The following is a 22,328-nucleotide window of genomic DNA, read 5'->3' on the forward strand; positions in this document are numbered from 1 at the left end:
CGCCTCTGGTTAAGAGTGAGAAGAGGCTTCTTCACCGGGCGGTGGCTTCTGTACCCAAGGTCGTGAATGCGGTGGCTAACTGTTCGCACACTAACCTCCCCAAAGAGTCCTGGGTTACTTTCTTTTATTTTGCTATTGGTAACACGTGGATTATGCTCTAACTGTCTCTTGATAACATTAGCATGAGGGGATGTCTTTTTGGGGTACTTTTTCCTTGGTTTGTAACCAGGTGTGTCACAGCCACCTTCCTTCTTAAAAATGGCAACCAACTTGCACACAGACATCTTGCCAACCCCAACCTGCTCTATGATTTGGGTTGTTGTCTCTTGTGATAAATACTTGTTCTTGCCCATATTAAGGCTAGAAAGCACATATATGTATATGTATGTATGCATATATATTTACCTAGTTGTATTTGCAAATATTATACAGGAAGAGAGCATCTTAAATTCTTGTATATTTTTTGTACACACTGTTGCCTCATCCAATTTGTTCCTGATATCTACCACTATGTTTGGGAAATTATTCTTTTTCAGATCTCTTCTATAACTATCCTTTTTGAGTTTCTTTTTATGTCTTTTTTTTTTTTTTTTTTTTTTTGTCCCACTTCAATAAATCATCTCTATTGAGGACTTCCATCTCATTCATAAATCTGTAAATGGTCAGTAGATCTCCTCTTGCACTTCTTTGTTCGAGTGTTGGTAGTTCCAGTTTGGACAATCTTTGTTCATATGTCAATATGTATAGAGAGTGTTGGTGTCATTTTTGTCATTGCTGTTTGAATTCTTTCTAATTTCTTTATATTTTTATTTTCTTTTTCGTTTTGTTCCTCGGGCGATGTGATGTGCAGTGTCTGTGGATGTTTTATTTATACTTGGAGCTGGGATCATAAGGATCATGTATGTATATATATATATATATATATATATATATATATATATATATATATATATATATATATATATATATATATATATATATATATATATATATATATATATATATATATATATATAAAGTATAACTACTTGTTTTTTTTCTTGACATCAGTATTGACCACAGATATATGGGGCTTTGCAGCATTGCAGCATTCTTACAATTGTTTTCCTAGAGAAATCTCTACTCAGTGAGTAATGCCAAGTTACTCTTTAGTTCTTATTCTCCTTTGTTTCATCTGCTTTAAGTTCCTACTGGGCACTCCTACAACTTCTTTTCTCCTCCCGTGACGAGAGTACAAGAACATTTCCATATATCTGAAAAGGCGACTGCACGAGACAGAATGGGGATGGGTGTTCTCCATTCTAGGTAATCTTTTTCTCAGTTGGACTTAAGAAATGCTTTTACTCAGCCACCCCCTTGACAAAGGCCATTAGTACATACATATAACAGAAGGCCTCGTGACCCATATAAGCGAGGTAGCCAGCCAAGTCTTGTACACACCCTTTCACCGAGCCCACACCTTTTTTAACTTTTATCTTGGCTCCTTATGTATGAAGGCCATCCCTGTCTCCCATGCTTGGGTAAGAAGCAGTGCAGTAAGACTCAGTGCTTGTATATAAATTTTCCCTTTACAGATAGTATTATGTTAGGTGACTGTGGAAACTTCTGTGGAAAGCCAGAAGGAAACCTGGTTGAAAAGAAATTTCATTAAAACAAAACACTATACAAGTTAAAACATTAGGAAAAAAAGTACACTTTATAAAGTTGTTAATTCAGAATTGTATGTGTAACTGGAGTGCAAGGTGTATATACCATAAGCTTATCATACTTACCTTTTTGCATGCTATTTAAGATTATGCATTTACAGGGCTAGACGAAACTACGTTAGCACTCTGTGTTAGATTATGTGAATGTGGAGCAAACCCAGAGTCCTTGGCTAAAGTGATTGTTGAGCTTCGTAGAGAGGTAGCAGCTTTGAATATGGACAAGAATCAAACAAAACAAGGACAATAAAAAGGCGTCTCTCAAAGCACTATTGTATATTAATTTTTAGATGAAGGTTTATCTCAAACTCTTCATCAATATTGGTTATTTGTAGGCTTGTGTATACTTTATCAAGTTAGTGATTGGCCTTGTCATCGTAGTGGCATACTTTGGAGATTTTGTCAGCATTAGCTGGAACAAAATCTGCAAAGTATGTCTCCATGAAGAAAGGTTTGGAAGTCAGATTCTCTTAAAGTTAAGGTTTCAAGAAACTACAAAAACCATAATACTTTCCAATATGATAAAGTTTGATTGCTAAAGGTAATGTGGATTCTATGCATTGAAAGTTATTATAAAAGTTTGCCATTGGGGAAATGTCTTGCCTTTAAATCTAATGTATCTGCAAGTATAAATGATGGATTCTGTGTAAATAGAAATAATTGTGCCATTATCAATTCCAGTTCGGTTTGTATGTTGATATTTTAAAGTTCATTAAAGTAATGACTGAATTCACATAATCTTCATTAATCAAAAAACAAAGCATAAAATTCACACAAATTTATGAGGATAGCAAGAAACTGCTATTTAACATTTGTAGTAGTCTATGTAATGGTTTAAGTTGTACCAGATCCCTATTTTTAGATGAAAGTGTATTATAAATTCATTTACTTTAGTCTAATGATGTCATAAAGGAAATATTGTCTCCACAACTTATTTCATTATCCCACACAAAGCACTTCAAGGAAGAAATTAAATGAAACAGAATGTAGCATAATGCAATGCAAAAGTGATGTTAGAAGGAGAGAGGGGATCAGAAAATGTAAAGTATCAAAGACAAAATTAACTTTATTTTGGAAGCAAGTGAAAGAAGTAAGAAAGCCAAAGTGGATAGATCATACAATAAATGCAGTGGAAATCCATTTATGAGAAGAGGTTGTAGATGGATACAATGACTTCATCTATCTATTCTTTCTCTTGTTAGACTTACAGCACTTAGGAAACAAACTATGAAGTTTTGTGGAGCTAGCTGGAGTACTTGCTTAATACGTACAACATAAACATAGGCATATCAACCACCACTTCAACATCTCATGACTACACCCAACACCACCCACTCAGTGACTTCACAAACAACATACTGTTTGTCGACTTGAATGCATACCACCCCATATGGCTGGATACACAAAGTCTTGGCATATTAAACTCCAGTAAACTCTCCATAAGCCAGCCTTCTCAACGCAATCCACACCCCACAGTCCACCTTTCAACAGTATGTGAAACCATTCATCCCATCAAATCACTTAACCCATAAAGATCACATCACTTTTGGGAAATATCAAACCCAACCATGAACACTTGACTAACATGGCAAAATGGCTAGAATACACCAACAAAGTAGAAAAGAACTTCTCCAGCTTTGAGAGAAAAGTAATCTGTCTAGCACCAATTCAGCTCATGATCACAAGTGGTTTGGATATCCGAAGCAAATATTATGGCTTATTGGAGTTATCGCATTCCATCTGCAATAAAACAAAGACATTAGAATGAAACAGACTGCAGTTGTGCTCATAATAAATGATCATTCATTAGTTAACAGGAAATTTAGTCTTCTCTCATGATCACAAGTGGTTTGGATGTCTGAAGCTAATGTTATGGCTGTAAGAGGCTGGTAGATTAAAGTAGACAAGTAGGTAGATAAAGGGGTAGGTGGTGAGAAATTCATTTTACGACTTAGATGTTTTGAAAACAATGGCCGCTACGGAGTTGCATATTCTCGCTCACCACCTAACATTTGTAAATACAAGCTAGAGTGTCGATATAGGTGCTGATGTTACAAATTGTTAACACTAAAAGCCACTTCGCTTCGTGACAAAATTGCTTGTGTAAGCAGTATTGCTTGAGACAGTGTAACAGTCTTTCTGATTGGAGAAAAGGGTGGAGGAGGAGAGAAATTATTGGTGCACGGAGGTAGAGTCACGCCCTTAAAGGGTGGCACTTATTTGTAACAGTCAAAGTTAATGGATGAATTAAATAGTGACATTGAAGCAGACTTGGCTAGGTGAGTGTAACAAGGATCCCAGGTGGGAGTCCTCTGGTGTACTTAATCAAACTAAGTTGTAGAAGTGTGATATGATTCGGAAGAAAAGAAGAAAATTCAAGTTTAATTCACCCCATACTGAAACTAAGTTGTACTTTACTAAGGACAAAAGAAGCATGGGGCCTAGAGATGAGTGACTTACAATACTACAATGATGAAAAGAAAGTGAAGAAAGTTGAAAGTGAATGAAGAACTATAATGTCATAGAAGGAACAGTTAACAGAAAACTAATGATTAAGGAGTGGAGGAAAATGAAAGTGTTGGTAGCAACAGAGCAAACAGGTCCTGGAGCTGCAGCGTCTACATCGTGGGACCACCCCCCAACCCCAAGAGTTGGGGGCCAAATGGCAGCAACCACCCCTGGCCATCAGCTCTACGCAGGTGGCACCGATCCCCAGGAGGAGCTACGTCTACCTTGGGGAGTACCACAATCCTTTTTCCCAACATGCAATGTTACGCTTTTTCTGCACCGAGGGATGATTTTCTGGCGATCACCCCTTTTCTTCCACTTTTAGCCGGAGATGTAGAGAGCAATCCTGGGCCCACCACAAAATACACATGCCCAACATGCTCTAAACCCATTACTTCGAGCAGACAGACAAAGGGCTCAGTTCAGTGCAATATGTGCAAAAACTGGGCCCACCTCACTTGTACAACACTTGCTGACACAAACCAATACACAAACACTTGGACATGTTCTACCTGCCCTCCAGTAACCCCACTCCCACCTCCCCAACCACAGCCAGTACCCTTACCCACTCCCAATTTCCCTTTGCCCTTACCCCCGATTAGTACTCCCCTTCCTTTGTCCCCGATCTCTCCTTTCCCCCCCTCTGACCCAGATCCTACACCTTCCCCACTACCACCCCAACCTCAACCCCAAACGGCAACATACAACACATACAAAACACACAACATCAACATATTACAACACAACGTTGACGGTATGAAGAAACATAAACTTGAACACTTTCTTAAACAACACAACATACACATTGTGATTTTACAAGAAACGAAACTAAGACACTCACACAAAACACCATCATTTCATAATTACACCACCATCAGACAAGACTGGACTGACGGCAATGGCAGTGGACTCATCACCCTGATCCACCACTCCATTTGTTTTGTGGACACAAGTGCCACAACCAAAATTCTCCTCCCTACCACAGATAACACAACAGAAATCCAATCCATTCGAATCCGCACAAGCAACAAATCAACACTGACAATATTTAACATGTACATTCCCCCCCAATCATCCCCCACAGTTCCAGACACCTTCAGGCCTTAACTTAGCCAACTAGCCTCAATCCCCAACCTGATCATGGGTGGTGACTTCAACGCCAAGTCGTCTGCCTGGTATGTCGACAACCCTGACACAGACAGAGGGCTTGATATACAGACTCAGTTTGACTCATTGACTATCATGAACAACACACATAATCATACACATATCCCACACCAAGCCCTCTACACTCCCTCCTCTCCTGATATCACCTTTTGCTCCCCCTCCCTAACCCCAACAACATCATGGAGAGTGGTCGGAACCCTTGGTTCTGACCACCTTCCAATCATCATCACCACCAAAACAAGATGCACCCCAGTTGGCCACAGACACACTTACACCAATTACAAGAGAGCTAACTGGGAAGCTTTTACTGAAGAGACAGAACAACATTTTGAAACACTTAACAGTACATCAGTCACAAACATAAACAATGCTGTGCACACTTTTAATACAATCATACAAAATGCAGACAAGAGATACATCCCTAGAGGCAATAGAAAATCACACAACCCCAACTTCACACCAGAAATCCAAGGCCTCATCAGACAATGTGACACACTTAAACACGATACCCCCACACCTATCCCTCAAAACATAGCAGACCAAATACAAACACTAAACACTGTGATTGCCAATAAAATACATGAACAAAAAACACAGAATTGGCAAAACTTTTATCAATACACTTGATCACAAAACAAACACCAGCAAATTGTACAAAACACTCAACAGCATTACACTATCCAACAGTAACACTACACGCTCTCACACAGCAATAATCACAACAACGGATAATTTACCCTCAAATAGACAACAAGCAAACGCACTCATACGTCATTTTGCTCAGATAAGCCATCTCACTTCTCACCCTGACGACCGACGCACCATTCGACGTAAGAAAGACTTCCCCACAGACTCAGACTATACACCCTTCATAGACAGTCAGACAAAACTCATAATACATAATCTCAAGCACTCATCTGCCTGTGGCCCTGATAACATAAGCAACATCCACCTAAAACACATTGGACCACAAGGTACACACGCACTCACAAACATTGCAAACTACAGCTATTCACACAACACTATACCCGACATCTGGAAGCATGGTAAAATAATCACCATTCCAAAACCGAACAAAGAGCCAACAATCCCAACATCGCACTGCCCAATCACACTTCTCTGCACCCCCTCTAAAGTCATTGAATGCCTAATACTTAAACTTGTCACACCACATATTCCCCTTGCTGACTCACAACACGGTTTTAGGCCACTACACTCCACAAACACTCTTCTGACAAACCTCACACAAATAATTTTAGATGGCATCAATTGAGATAGGCCCCACCACAGAACACTTCTTATAACATTAGACATAAGAACATAAGAAATAAAGGAGACTGCAAAAGACCATAAGGCCTACATTAGGCAGCTCCGTATCCATCACCACCTGTCATCCCCATCCATAAAGTTATCTAATTGTTTTTTAAAACAACTGATAGTTTCAGCACTTACATGGTTACTAAGTTTATTCCATTCATCGACCACCCTATTTGTAAACCAATTCTTGCCTATTACATTAGTAAAGCTTTTGATGCTATCCCCCGCCACAACCTAACAAATAAAATATATAACACAGACATGCACAATAACACCAAAAGATGGCTGGCCAATTATCTGGCAGGTAGGAATACTAACGTGTTATATAATGGCCAATCATCGCACATCAGAAACATTAAGAACGGAGTACCACAGGGCTCAGTTCTATCCCCCACACTATTTAATCTATACATGCATGACTTACCCACACCAGACACCTCAGAAATGCAAATCTCTTCCTACGCAGACGACATAACAATCACATGCACACATCGTAACACAGACAAAGCTACAGAAATAATCCAGCCATACCTTGATACACTCAACACATGGTTCATCACAAACAGACTCAAAATAGCTCCAACCAAATCTACAGCAACACTTCTCACCAACTGGACAAAAGAACACAAATACATACCTCATCTCTACATCAACAACACTCTAATACCACACACAAACACACCGAAAATTCTTGGTGTAACATATGATACATCCATGTCTTTCAAACAACACATCACAAACATAAAAAACAAATGCACACCTAGACTTAACGCACTTAAGTCAATCACTGGAACAACATTTGGACAAAACAAAGAAACTAATATAATATACAAACAATGCATACGCTCAGTGATGAATTATGCGAGTCCTGCATGGGCTCCTAATCTCAGTGAGACACACCACAACACCCTTCAAATCATACAAAACAAAGCCCTAAAAACAATTACAGGCTGCACAAATACAACACCTACAGACCATTTACACCATGAAACAAAAGTCCTCAAAGTCAAGGACCACCTCGACATGAGAGGCACACAAACACTTGCTGCAGCCACCACAAACACATCACACCCGCTACACTACATAGCAGAACACCCACACACACCAAGAAACATTAAAACAACACCCAAAGACCTTTATCATACACAGATACTCTCTTCTCTTCCTCCACAACCACCAAATACCAGCCTCCGGAAACATATTCATAATCATATCACACTCCGCTCCATTAACACACTGAAAGACAACACACTGCTGCATGCCAGACCCCCTGATATCCACCCTTCTGAATCCTCTCTCCCACGAAAGGACAGAGTCCACTTGGCCAGACTGCGGTGTGGTCACCACCCAGCACTTCTAAGCTACCAGAAGAGGCTGGATGACTGCGTTGTGAACATCTGCCCAGGATGTAACACTTCACCCCATACCATACAACACATAATGGAAGACTGCATTATACACGATCATGCACGCAAACAACACAACATACACTCTATAAAGGATTTGTGGGAAAACCCAGTTTTGGGTGTGGCATTCCTTGGGGAGACGGGACTGCACGGACAGACAGTCTAGGAAACGACAACAACAACAGAGCAAACAATGCCTTATGGGAGTTATCGGATTCCATCTACAATAAAACAAAGACATTAGGACTAAACTGACTGCAATTGTGCTCATAAACGATCATTCATTAGTTAACAGGAAATTTAGCCGTCTCTGTTGTAAAATGTGCCAAGCACTCTGAAGGAAAAGTTGTACGTAAACCATAGGGTGTTTAGATATTTGCAAGTGGCTGTACACAAAAAATGCCAGAAGCCCCACTCACAAAAAAAAAAGTGGCTTAATGTGAAAAAGGGGGAAAATACATAAGAGAAACATGGAGATGGAGCCTATAATATAGCTCTTATCCTGTATACATTAAATCCCCTAAAGTTGGATCAATTGTGGGAACCCCTTGTCAAGATGTCCGAGGATCTGATCTATCCAATATCTATAAATATGTGTTCCTGCTACACACCCAAAAACACTAACACAGTTTCTACCATCAAAACTTGATATACTACAGATATTAATTGTATTTTTACAATACACTCAACCCTTGTTTATCTGGACCTCATTAATCCTGATTTTAGTTTATCCGGACAGTGTCCAGCTAATAATTTAAGTCCAGATGACCAACAAATTAATTCAAACAACGCACACCTCTCGTACTGCCAGAAATGCCTGATAGGTGGCGGCAGGGAGTTGCAAACGAGTCTGGCTGATGCTTATAAACTATTTTTTCTGGTATCAGTGAACAATTTTGTGCATTTTTCAGCATGAATAAATGCCTTAAACTCTTACTTATGCCTCTCAATTCTATTAAGTGTAAGCGAATGTGATTGTGTCTCAAAAGCTTGAATTAAGAAAATTAGAGAAAGGAGCTAGTGTTATGAGTGTGAGGAGTATGGTGTGGCCAAGATAACTGTTAAACATTAGAAAGTTGAAAGATAATCTGGTAAAATATTCTGCCATAGACCAAGAATAACAAGTATTCTTGGTCTTGTAAATAGTGTAAATACGTTGTACATATTGTTACATATACCAAAAGTATTTTCCTCCTAACAAGGGTGTTAAACAAAGGCATAAAATCCACTCCCACCCATTCCATTCCCACATACTCTACTACCATCCACTCCCCTCCCTCTTATCTTGACTCCACCTGGATGACTGGTCATCCCTGCATCTCTCTCACTGACCTGGGTCAGAAGCAGTGTCACAAGACAAAGCACATCCACAGCAAGGCCTCTTCATTAAATCAGTGACCCCCTCTCCATCCCCTTGTGCAGAAATGGGGAAGACGGGTAGGAATCCCTTCGGGCTGCATCAATTTATTTTTCACACATACTCCCTCACCCCCCATCAACTCCCCCTCATGCATCACAGCATCATCCATACACAACCATTCTCCATTCACCCATATCTTCTGTCCTCTCCTGTCCTTCCTTACCAGACATTCCCGACTTTCCCAATGCCCCTTTTACCCTATCCATCCATCTCACCCCTTCCACCTCTGCCTTCCACACCTCTTTTACTAGTCTTTCTTCTCTCATTCTTTCCATGTGAGCAAACCATCCCAATACTCTTTCATCAACTCTATTTCCCAACTCCCTTTCCACCCCCATCCTCCTCCTCACCTCCTTGTTTCTCACTCTATCCAGCCTGGTAACCCCTATCATACTTCTCAGGCACCTCATCTCAAACACATTCAAAATCCTCTCTTCCTTTCTTATGTTCCATGTTTCTGCCCCATACAGCGCTGTCGGCACAATCACTCCTTCATACAATCTCTTAGCATCCATTCTCAAATGTCTATTTCTCATTACACTTTTTAATCCCCCAAGGCATTTACTTGCTTCTTTTAATCTTCATTCTACCTCCACCTTCACTCCTTTTCTCGCCACATTCACACCCAAGTATCTAAAACTATCCACTTCTTCCAGCCTCTCTCCCTTAATACTCACCTCCAATCTGGTGTCACTTTCCCCACTTGTACATCTCATCATCTTTTACCCATATTTATATTTAACTTCCTTCTTTTGCACACCTTCCCAAATTCTGTCACTAACTTCCTCAATCCCTCCTCTAATCTTGCTACAAGCACAGTGTCATCAGCAAACAACAACTGGCTTATCTCCCACTTTTCTCCATTTTCTTTAACCATCTCCAATCCCTGACCCTCTACCCTTACATTTACAGGGAGCTCCAAAAAAGATGTAACTAGTTTGATTGGTCTTTATTCAGACAGACTTTGAATAACAAGCTTAATATGCGAGATACATAAAGTCAATAAGGTTGGATTATGTCTGAAAGTCCAACAAACTTCTGGTAGTCCACATGCTCGATATGTGACCCATTTCTGTTGAAACATGCTTTCACGCGGACGCAGAAATTCTGGCCAACTCTTTTCCATGTTTCAGTGGAAACTTCAGCTACATAAGCTGCCACATTCTGCTTTAGATCAGCCTGTGTTTGAGGTCTGTTGGCATAGACCTTCCCCTTTGCTGCTCCCCAGAACCAGAAATCAAATGGATTTAAGTCAGGGCTGTAGGGGGCCCACTCATGATCTGTGTTGAGGCTGATGAGACAATTCCGGAAGAGTCCCCTGAGATGATCCAATGATGCGTGGGCTGTATGAGGTCTTGCACCATCCTGCATAAACCAAGCAAACCTTAACTGTCCTTGGGTTAGCTTCTTAGTCAGGTCACCGTGAAACTGATCAAGAATGGTGACATAACGTTCACTGTTGATGGTAACGGTACGCCCATTTTCCTTGAACCAGTAAGGTCCCAGCAGACCGTGCTTTGCATTGAATGCCACAAATGCAGTGACCTTCGGACCTTTGAGGCGCTTCTCACTGATTTCTTCTGGCTTCTCTTCTCCCCAAAACACATTGTTGTGGTTATTAACAGCCCCATTAAGTGCTTCATCACTAAACCAAATGTGATTGAGCCAGTCGGAAGTTTACTCGAGCTTTTCATTCAGCCAGTCGCACTTCTCGATTCTCTTCTCTTTGTCCTGTTGCTGCAGCACATGGTGAGTTGAAATTCTAAATGGGAACAGGTTCAGGTCCTTCCTCATAACTCTCAAAAGTGTAGTTGGAGAGAGCCAGCTCTTGAGCGCGGATTCGGTAAGATTTCTTCGGACTGCTAACCACCGACTCACAGACTTGCTCCCTCTTCTCAGGAGTGATGATCGGTCGCCGGCCACTTCTTCCCTTGTGGACGTGATCCAGGGTTTTCTCCTTTTCAAAATGCTGCACAATCCTCTGTATTTTCAAATTTGTAAGTGCTGCACACTCAGACTTAGATTTGTGACCCTGGTGTGTGTTGAACTGACGGCGGACTTTTGCGGGTGACTTGGTTTCATACCAGAGTTGGACGATTTTCAACTTCTGCTCTAGCGTGTACATTTTGCATACAATCTGGAAAACAAGAAAAACAAAGACATGTTAACAAATCCAACCTAGTTGACTATGTAACCTGAAAAGGAAAAGTCCGTATGCGCCCCAACAGATTTATTATAGCCGATCAAAGTAGTTACATCTTTTTTGGAGCTCCCTGTAAATCTCGCACCACCCCATCCACATATAAATCGAGCAGCCAAGGTGACATAACACACCCCTGACAAAGTCACTCACTCTCTCCATTTCTGATTCTAACACAGGCTCTACTACTCATGGAGGTAAAAACTCTTGACTGTTGTTAACTGCTTTCCTCCTATCCCATATATCTGCAATACATCCCACAGTGCCTTCCTGTCTACCCTGTCATAAGCATTTTCCAAATCCATAAAAGCCCAAAAAACATCCTTACCTTCTAAAGCTTTCTCACATATTTGTCTTACCACAAAAAACTGATGCACACAACCCCTACCTGTCCTAAACCCACATTGTTCCTCACCAATTACTCCCCCTGTTACTCTCCTAATCCTCATAATCAAGACTCTCCTATAAGCCTTCCCAACCACAATTAACAAATTGATCCCTCTGAAACTACTACACTCACACACTTGTCCCCTTTTCCCTTGTAAAGTGGAACTCTACAGACATTCCTCCAGTCCTTTGGTACTCTATCCTCTCTTAGACATCCAGCCAGTCTACCATCACTGCCTTTTTTTTTTCTTTCTTTTAATAGACATTTTCCATGACATCCATCCCAGGTGCCTTCCCTGCTCTCATCATCTTAACAACTGTCTTCACTTCATTTTTTCTTATTTCTCCTCTTATTTTCCTCACTCATCACTCATTTTCTTAGCACTTCCCACTGCAACTACCTTTCCCTCCCTATCCTCCTTCACATTTAGCAACTCCCTGAAATACTCTGCCCATCTTCCTTTTATTGCCTTCTCTTCCATTATCATCTCTCCATCTGCACCTTTTACCTTTTCTTCTCTACTTGATTCACCTCTTCATCCTCTCTTAATTTCCTTTTAAAACATCTTTTTATCACTTTCAAATTTTTCTGTCATACTCTTACCCCATTTCACATCTGCTCTCCTCATTGCCTCCTTTATCTTATGCTTTACTTCTCTTTTCTTTGTACCTCTCATATGATTCTTTTGTCCTATTTTGTAACCAGTCTGTGAAAGCTTGATTCTTCTCTTCTACAACCGTTTATCATCAAAACTTTTTGTTAAGGCAAGCAAAACTATAGTTCTGTTGTCTTTTATCTTTTTCAGGACGGTTATTTAATTTCATTTGCATTATATAAATGATATAATATAATTTGTGTTATCCAGACTTTCATTATCCAGACTGGTTCTTGCACTATTTAGTCCAGAAAAATGAGGGTCAAGTGTACACTCACTGTACCTATATTTATGTTACTTCTGTGCACTGTCATTAAAAATAACTTCTGGAACGTCGGGTGTAGCCATGGGAATTGTTGTTGCCAAGTTCTCTATACTATCTACTCAGGAGATGCTAGGTATTCTGGTCTTGGAGTTGCTTTTGCTTGAAGGTGTGTCTGACACGATATGGAGACTGGCTGAATAGATGGATTGTACTGAAACAGTGGATTGCATTGAAGAGGTGGATGCAACTGATTCCTCGGACTGTATGCATTGCCTCTTGAATGATGTAGAGGACAGTAATTTGAAAAATTGAGAAGATTTTTGGTTGAACTTGCTTTACATGCTGCAACTTGAGAATAATGTGCAGCCCCTCATAGTGCTGCACATACCACTTGTAAACAGTCTCGTAAGTTTTCACGGTGGAGTTGTCATGAACAAAACACATCCTTTGCCCTTCTCCCTTCATTATTTTTTACCACTTCTCTTATTCAGTCCTTGGCCTGCAAAATATCATGGAGAGTTGATCTTTTAAGATTGAATTGGGTCATGAGGTTCCCTCTCTTGGTGCCTTTTTCATACAACTCTGTTGCCTTCAATTTTTCACCATTGCTAAGACTTTTTTTTATTTTTACTTTTCCGTTTTCCGTTTTATTTTTACCCCGTCTGGGGGTATTGGCTGCTTGTTATTGTGGCAAAGTAGCATGCAGTCGATACTTTAGGGTCTATATGGGGCGCCCCTACGGACCAGAGCCACACATCATTTTGTCTATGATAGAGGAAAACTCTGTTCATAGAGAAATTATGACACTTTTATACTACGACTGTCCCTCCGTTATGCTGTCCCCCAACCCCTTGTTGCTGTCCTGTACCATTTCTCTGAGTATTCTTTTTCTGTGATGGGGGAATTCCCTGTGGTGGGGGAAAAGAATACTGCCACCAAGTATTCCCACTTGGATCGTAAGAGGCGAGAAGAAAGGGACGGGGATTGGGACTAGGCATCCTTCTCCTTGTAGCCCCACAGGGCACATTCCTAAAAATAAAAGCAAAGGCATAAGAGGGTCTGGAAGTTCTCGGACCAGCACCCTAAGGTTTGGGTCTTTTAATGTGCATGGATGTGGTACAGATGAGAGTAAAAGGGAAGAGATAGGTAGTATGTTTGTGAGAAGAAAGATGGATGTGTTGGCTTTGAGTGAAACTAAGCTGAAAGAGAAGGGCGATTGTAAGTGTGGGAGTGTAAGTGGGAGGTTATCAGGAGTGAAGAGAGGGCAAGGGAGGGAAAGAGTGGCTATACTAGTAAGTGAAGAGATAGGTAAACGTGTAGTGGAGTGGAAGGAGGTTTTCTCAAGGATAATGTGGATGAAGGTGAAACTGGGAAAGGAGATGTGGGTCTTTGTAAGTGCATATGGGCCTGGAAGTGAGAAGAGTGTAGAAGAAAGGGAGGCTTTTTGGATATATTTAAATGAGTGCATAGAGGATTTAGGGAGAAGTGTAAATGTAATAGTACTGGGAGACCTTAATGTGGAGAGTTGATGGTGGAAATGTGTCTAGAAAGAGAGTTGATGATAGCAAATACAGTGTTTCGGAAGAAAGTCAAGCATAAGTCCACTTGGGAGAGGGTGGTGGAGGGAAGGGTGGTAAATAGAGCTTTAATGGACTATGTAGTGGTAAATAGGATTATGATAGGAAGAGTTAAGGATGTACATGTGCTAAGGGGAGAGGGTGGGGAAATATCAGATCATTTTTTGGTGGAAGGTAAGTTGAGAGTGGAGGACAGATGGAGAAAGAGAAAAGGGACAAAAGGTAGGGAGGTGCTTAGAGTGAACTCTTTAAATGAGAAGGAAAAGGAGGAGTACAAGAAGAAGCTGAAGGAGGAGTGGGAGGGAGTGAAGGATAGAGTAGAGGTAGGTGTGGAGGAGGAATGGGGATGGTTCAAGGAGGGAGTCACAAAGTGTGCAAAGATGGTGTGTGGAACAAGAAGGTCAGGAGGAAATAGAAGGAAGGGTAGTGAATGGTGGGATGAGGAAATGAAGAAGGTTGTAGAAGAGAAGAAGCGAGCTTTCACAGATTGGTTACAAAATAGGACGAGGGAGTCATATGAGAGGTACAAAGAAAAGAAAAGAGAAGTAAAGAAAAAGGTAAAGGAGGCAAAGAGGAGAGCAGATGTAAAATGGGGTAAGAGTATGACAGAAAATTTTGAAAGTAATAAAAAGATGTTTTGGAAATAAATTAAGAGAGGAAGAGGAGGCGAATCAAATAGAGAAGAAAAGGTAAAAGGTGTAGATGGAGAGATGATTATGGAGGAGAAGGCGGTAAGGGGAAGATGGGCAGAATATTTTAGGGAGTTGGTAAATGTGAAGGAGGATAGGGAGGGAAAGATAGCTGCAGTGGGAAATGCTAAGAAAATGAGAGTGATGAGTGAGGAAAATGGAGGAGAAATAAGGAAGGATGAAATGAAGGCAGCTGTTAAGATGATGAAAGCAGGTAAGGCACCTGGTCTGGATGGATGCCATGCAGAATGTCTTAAAAAAGGAGGTATAGTGATGGTGGACTGGTTGGTGAGGTTATTTAATGTTTGCTGGAGAGAAGGTAGAGTGCCAGAGGACTGGAGGAGTGCTTGTATAGTTCCACTTTACAAGGGAAAGGGGGACAAGTGTGAATGTAGTAGTTTCAGAAGGATTAGCTTGTTAAGTGTAGTTGGGAAGGCTTATGGGAGGATCTTGATTGAGAGGATTAGGAGAGGAACAGAGGGAGTAATTGGTGAAGAACAGTGTGGATTTAGGACAGGTAGAGGTTGTGTCTTGCGGCACTGCTTCTTACCTAGGGCAGTGGACAAGGTGCAGGGATGACCCGTCATCTAGGAGGTGCTAAGATGGGAGGGAGGGTGGAGGGGTGTGGAGTGTTTTCAGGGATGGAATGGGTCCTTTTTGGCTACCTCCCTTGTAAGGGGGAAAAAGCCTTGGTATATGTATGTATGTTTTCCGGATGACGTAGAAGGCACAGCACTAGCCAAGGGAGCCATCACAAGGTACAAATATGGTAAAAGGCAAATAATACAAGTGATAAGGAACTAGCACTTGACTGTACATCTGATCATTAGAGCGACACAAGGTAAAATGACCGAGGATAGCTGCATGGGTGGCTGGTTTGGCAGGAAACTGGACCGGATGCCTGCCACGTATTTTGCTACCATACAATTTAGATGAAAATAATCTGATGGCTATGTAGAATCCAGTTTATCTGGTTTCCGATTTATACCGATCCGACTTATAGATTGTTTACTGTACTACAACTCCAAGTGCACATGCACATATGCACACAAGGTCATTGTGCGGGATGTGTAGGCTATGTTTCTTGTGTTACCGATAAGGTAAAATCCAGTTCTTGAAATAAGTATAGTTGGCACATGAAGAAAGAAAATGATGAAAGAACATTAAATGAACCAATGAAGAGAGGCCTGGATATAAGTAAGGTGGAATCACCTAGAGGTGTCATCCCCAAAAAACATGTTTAATTGACACTCCAAGGATAAACCAAAGGTGGGAGAACAACAGTTTTTAGGTTTTCAAAGAAATCCAGAAGAAATAGGTAAAAGCTTAGATATAGATGGAGAAGTTGGATATAGTAATGCATTAAGAAATTGTGAAGTAAATTAATTATTAGAAGAAATCATAGATTCAAAATTGGACTACTGAGCTGTTCTTATGGAATTGATTACTTTGCATAAGAGTAATGAGCAAATGATTAGAGAAGTGACGAAGAGAGCGAAATTGATATCCTCAAAAGAGAAAACGAAAGAATGAAAAATGAGAATAAAAATAAAAATGAAGAACTGAAAAAGGAGGTCAAAGAACAATTACATGTAGTGACCGAAAAGGTGGAAGAGTCAATTAAAGAGACAGATCTCATTGAAATAAAAAAGATCAATGGAAATGAGAACAGGAAAATAAAAAAATATCTTTTAGAGAAATAGTACAAAAGCAAATGGAGGAAAATACAAAAGAAACCGTTATGAAAGTACATACATATACCATAGGCTTTTTTCCCCCTTACATGGGGGGGGGGTAGCCAGAAAGAAAAAGGCATAGCAACCACTTCCACCCATTCCATCCCCTACATATTCCGATCCCCTCCACTCTTCTCCCTCCCTTTCATCTTGGCACCTCCTGGATGACGGGTCATTCTTGCATCTTGTCCCCTGCCCTGGGTCAGAAGCAGTGTCGCAAGACATAGCTCATCCACAGCAAGGCCGCTTCATTAGTTTGGTGTCCCCTCCTTCTCCGTCCCCTCATGCAGAAAAGGAGAAGACAGAGAGAAATCTCTTTGGGCTGCGTCAAATTATTTCTCATGTATACTTCCTCACCCGCCATCCCCCACCCACTCCCCCAGTGCATCACAGCATCATCCATACACAACCCTTTTCCATTCACCTCTATCTTCTGTCCTCTCCCGTCCTTCCTCAACAGACATTCCTCTCTTTTGTAATGCCCCTTTTACCCCATCAATCCATCTCACCCTAGGACGCCCCCTCATATTCAATCCTTCCACCTCTGCCTTCCACACCTCTTTTACTAATCTTTCTTCACTCATTCTTTCCATGTGTCCAAGCCATCCTAATACGCTTTCATCAAAGTAATTAAAGAAAAGGAAAATTGGGTAAGAGATACAGTTGACAAAGGTAGATGCATTGTGGTCCATGGTATCCAGGAAAAACATTATATGTACAAATACCAGAGAGAAAAGGAGGAAAAGGAAATAGCTAAGGAAATTTTGAAAGAAATGTATGACGAAGGGCAAAATTTTGACAAAGAAGGTGACGAAATTCACAGGATAGGCAAAAAAAAAAAAAAAAAAAAAATAGACCTCTGAAAATAAAACTCAAATGATAGCCGAGAAGGTATTATCGAAAGCGGTTAGATTAGCAAACAGCGAAAAGCTGAAACATATAGATAAAAAAGGAAATGAGTGATAAGGAAAAAGAGAAAGACAAGGACCTCAGAATTGAAGCCAATGATAGAAGTGAGAAAAGAACCGAGACAGAAAAAAGTATTTTTTTCTATTTTTTATATATATATATATATTTTTTTTTTTCTTTTGAGAGAGAGAGAGACCGTACTGGACTTGAGACTGAAAAAATGATACCTCAGAAAAAAAGAGAAGAAAATATGAAACTAAAAGTGGCATACACAAATATTGATAGTATGATCTCTGGGATAAATAAACTAAATGACTATCTAGAAATAGAGAAACCTGACATGGGATTTGTGGAGACAAAACTGAAAGGATCTCTATCAACAAGTATAGTGGGTCAAGGCCTATACAAACACTGAACAAAGAATAGAACAGACAAGGAGGGAGGAGGTGTCATGATATTGACCAAAAAGGGTTTAAATGTGACAAAGATAAATGAAGGCCAAGATAATGTGAAATTAATTATGATTGAAATTGTAAACAAAAATATGAAAAGCAGAAAATTTGTAGCAGTGTATGTGCCACCAAAAGCACAGGCTTGGTCTGGTAGTGATCATTCTAAATTACTGGAAGACACAATGAATGTGCTAAATGAGTTACTGAAAGAGGGTGATAACATAGTAATTATGGGTGATTTTAATGCAAAGGATATAATCTGGAAAGAAATGATAGTAAAAGGGGGAGAAGAACTTTGGAGCAACATTCCATTGGATATGACCATCGAATACACCTTAACACAATGGGTTAGGGAAAATACTAGATGTAGAAACAATGAGGAATCGTTGAAACTAGACCTAATATTAACTTATGAACCAGATATCATGAAAAAGTGGAGTATAAAACACCAATTGGAAAGAGTGACCATATACTAATAGAGTTTGAATTAAAAGAACAAAATGATAAACATAGAGAAGGAAGATTAATGTACAACAAAACGGATTTTGTAAAAATAAGAAAATTTTTCCAAAACACAAACTGGGATAACTTCTCCAAAGAGAAAACAAAGATAGAAGACAAATGAAACATATTCAAAGAAAAGTACAGAGAAGGAATTGATAAATATGTACCAAAGAAGAAGCAAAAAGAGATTTATATAAAGTGTTGGTATAACAAAAGGTTAAGATACTTGGGTGCAAATGTGGCAGGAAAGGGTGGAGTGAAGGTGGAGGTAGAATGTAGATTGAGAGAAGCGAGTAAATGCCTTGGTGGATTAAAGAGTGTAATGAGGAATAGAAAATTGGAAATGGATGCTAAGAGGAGACTTTATGAGGGAGTGATTGTGCCAACAGCACTGTATGGAGCAGAAACATGGAACATAAGAGAGGAAGAGAGAAGGAGTTTGAATGTGTTTGAGAGGAAGTGTCTGAGAAGTATGGTTGGGGTTACTAGGCTGGATAGAGTGAGAAATGAGGAGGTGAGGAGGAGAACAGGGGTGGAAAGGGAGCTGGGAGATAGGGTTGATGAAAGAGTATTGGGATGGTTTGGATACATGGAAAGAATGAGTGAAGAAAGACTAGTAAAGGAGGTATGGAAGGCAGATGTGGAGGGAGTGAACATGAGGGGACGTCCTAGGATGAGATGGATGGATGGGGTGAAGGGGGCTTTGGGGAAGAGGGGAATGTCCGTTGAGGAAGGACGGGAGAGGACAGAAGACAGGGGTGAATGGAGAATGGTTGTATATGGAAAATGTTGTGGTGCATGAGGTGGATTGGACAGGGGAATGGGGGGTGAGGTAGTGTGTGTGAGCAAAAATTTTGACGCAGCCCGAAGGGATTTCTCCCCGTCCTCTCCTTTATGTAGGGGGGGACAGAGAGGGGGAGTCACCGGTTTTATGAAGCGGCCTTGCTGTGGATGTGCTGTGTCCTGCGACACTGCTTCTGACCCAGGGCAGTGGACAGGGTGCAGGGATGACCCGTCATTCAGGAGGTGCTAAGATGGGAGGGAGGGTGGAGGGGCGTGGAGTGTTTTCGGGGATGGAATGGGTGGGAATGATTTTATGGCTTGTCCTTTTTTGGCTACCTCCCTTGTAAGGGGGAAAAGAGCCTTGGTATATGTATGTATGTAAGTATAACAAAAGGTGCAGTGAGGCTAAAGACAGAAGAGACAAAGCCTGGAAAAGAGACAAAAAACATCCAAATGGCAAACATAAATAAAACTTAGGAACAAATATGTGAATATACGCAGGAAAGAAAAAAGAAATTATGAAAACGATATAGACAAATGTAAGGATCAACCTAAACTCTTTTAAAGATATGTAAATGACAAATTAAAAGCTAAACATGAAATTGTTTAACTGCGTGAAGGAGATAAAGAATATATAGATGACACAGAAATGGCAGAAGTTATGATCAGGCATTTCAGGTCTGTTTTTACAATTGAGAGCTCACAAATTTGGGATGATGGACAACAAAAAAGACCCCCTAAAATGAAAGAAATAAAGGTAGCACAGAAAGAAATAAGAGACAGAATAAAAAATCTAGACAGAGTTAATGCATCTAACCAAAAACAATAACAGAGAAGAACATATTGACATCAATGGTGTGAGATATGAAGTATGCAGAAACTTTAAGTATCTTGGATCAATTGTAACAGACGAAAACCTGATGGACACTGAAATAGAATCAAGAATTGCATCAGCCAACCGATGTTATAACAGCCTCCAAAATACATTAGGAAGAAGGAGCATATCAACAAAGACCAAACTAAGAATATATGAAACAATAATAAAACCCATTCTATTATATGGATGCGAAGCCTGGAGCCTGACTATGAATATGGAAAAAAAGTCTTTTTGTATTTGAGGACAGTGTACTGTACTAAGGAAAATTTTGGGCCCAGTATTCGACGAACTAGACCAAGAATGGAGAGGGCGGCATAATGAAGAGCTAAGGGAAACATCAGGCCAAATAAATATCATGAATATCATAAAGTCAAGGCGACTGCAGTATGCCGGCGACATTGCAAGAATGGAACAAGAAAGAATACCAATGAGAGTGATGATGGATGGGATGGTAGGAGGAAGCTCTTTCCCAGGAAGACCACGCAGAAGATGGATGGACAACGTGAGGGAGGACCAGGAAAGGGCTGGAGCAGATGTCCGGGATTGGATGACAGAGTCACAGGACCGTAGAGCCTGGAGGCATTTGGTACTAGAGGTGAGGGGTCAGCAAGTGGCCCGACCACCACTGGAGTGAGCGAGTGAGTAATAAAAAACCTAGATGTTAGGAAATCGCATGGACTGGATGGCATTGCAAATTGGATACTGAAAGAATGTATAGACGAACTGATGGACAAATCATACAAGATAATAGACTTTTCACTCAAAGAAGGAAAGGTACGCAAGATTGGAAAGATGCAAACATAGTACTAATATATAAAGGAGGAAACAAAGAAGATCCTACAAACTTCAAACCAGTATCCCTTACAAGCACAGTAGCAAAAATATGCGAAAAAGTTATCAGAAACAAATGGATCAAACGCTTGGAAGAAAATAAGATATTAAACCCCAAACAATTTAGCTTTAGAAATGGAAGATAGTGTACCACAAACTTAATATGCTTTTACTCGAGATTGATTAAAATGATACAAGAAAGAGATGGCTGGACAGATTGCACCTTCTTGGACTTGCAGAAGGGTTTTAACAAACTACCACATAAAAAGTTAATTAGAAAAATTGAAATAATAGGAATACAAGGTAAGCTACTGAAATGGATGGAGGATTTCTTAAGTAGGAGAAAAATGAGAGTGGTACTTAGAGACAAAAATTCGAACTGGGAAGATGTGATAAGTGGCGTCCCGCAAGGCTCTGTATTGGCTCCTTTAATGTTTGCCATATATTTAAATTATATGGATGAGGGAGTGAATTGTTACATGAACTTCTCTGCTGATGATGCCAATTACTCAAGAGAGTAAGCACAGATGAAGATTGCATATCGCTACAAGAAGATAATGGAATTTGGAAAAAGCAAAAATAGAATATCGGGTCAATATAAAATTGGAAACAAGGAAGTCAAAAAAGTCAATTCAGAAAGGGACCTGGGAGTGATTATGTCAAGTGATGACACCTGATAGACATGTCAATAAATTATTTGGAGAGATTTTTATTAACTTCGACTACATGGATGAAGAAATGGTAAAGAAAATAGTAGTTACACTACTAAGATATAAACTAGAGTATGCTGCAATACTATGGGCACCTAGCACAAAAAAAAAAAAAAAAAAAAAAAAAGAATTCAAAGAGCAGCAACAAATTTGACATACGAACAAAGATTGGAGAAATTACATCTATCAATACTGGAACAGAGAAGAGAAAGAGGTGATTTGTTGATCATT

General features: G+C 40.2%; 1 protein-coding gene across 19 annotated transcripts in view; it reads left to right on the top strand.

Moving 5' to 3' along the window:
* The window catches only part of LOC143028570 (mitotic-spindle organizing protein 1-like), a 59,506-nt gene that overhangs the window by 18,280 nt on the left and 18,898 nt on the right, over positions 1–22,328 (top strand). For 10 of the 19 annotated variants that reach the window (XM_076190887.1, XM_076190881.1, XM_076190882.1 and 7 more), the window contains one exon: positions 1,808–2,633. The exons of the other annotated variants lie outside the window; for them this stretch is intronic. In XM_076190887.1, the coding sequence (XP_076047002.1) occupies positions 1,808–1,953 (146 nt within the window). In that variant the 3' untranslated portion in view covers positions 1,954–2,633. Of the gene's footprint in view, positions 1–1,807; positions 2,634–22,328 lie in introns of those variants that run through there. 19 annotated transcript variants of the gene reach the window in all.

Source organism: Oratosquilla oratoria, chromosome 9 (genome assembly GCF_046742065.1).
Source record: "Oratosquilla oratoria isolate Oo_2021 chromosome 9, ASM4674206v1, whole genome shotgun sequence".
NCBI lineage: Eukaryota > Metazoa > Arthropoda > Malacostraca > Stomatopoda > Squillidae > Oratosquilla > Oratosquilla oratoria.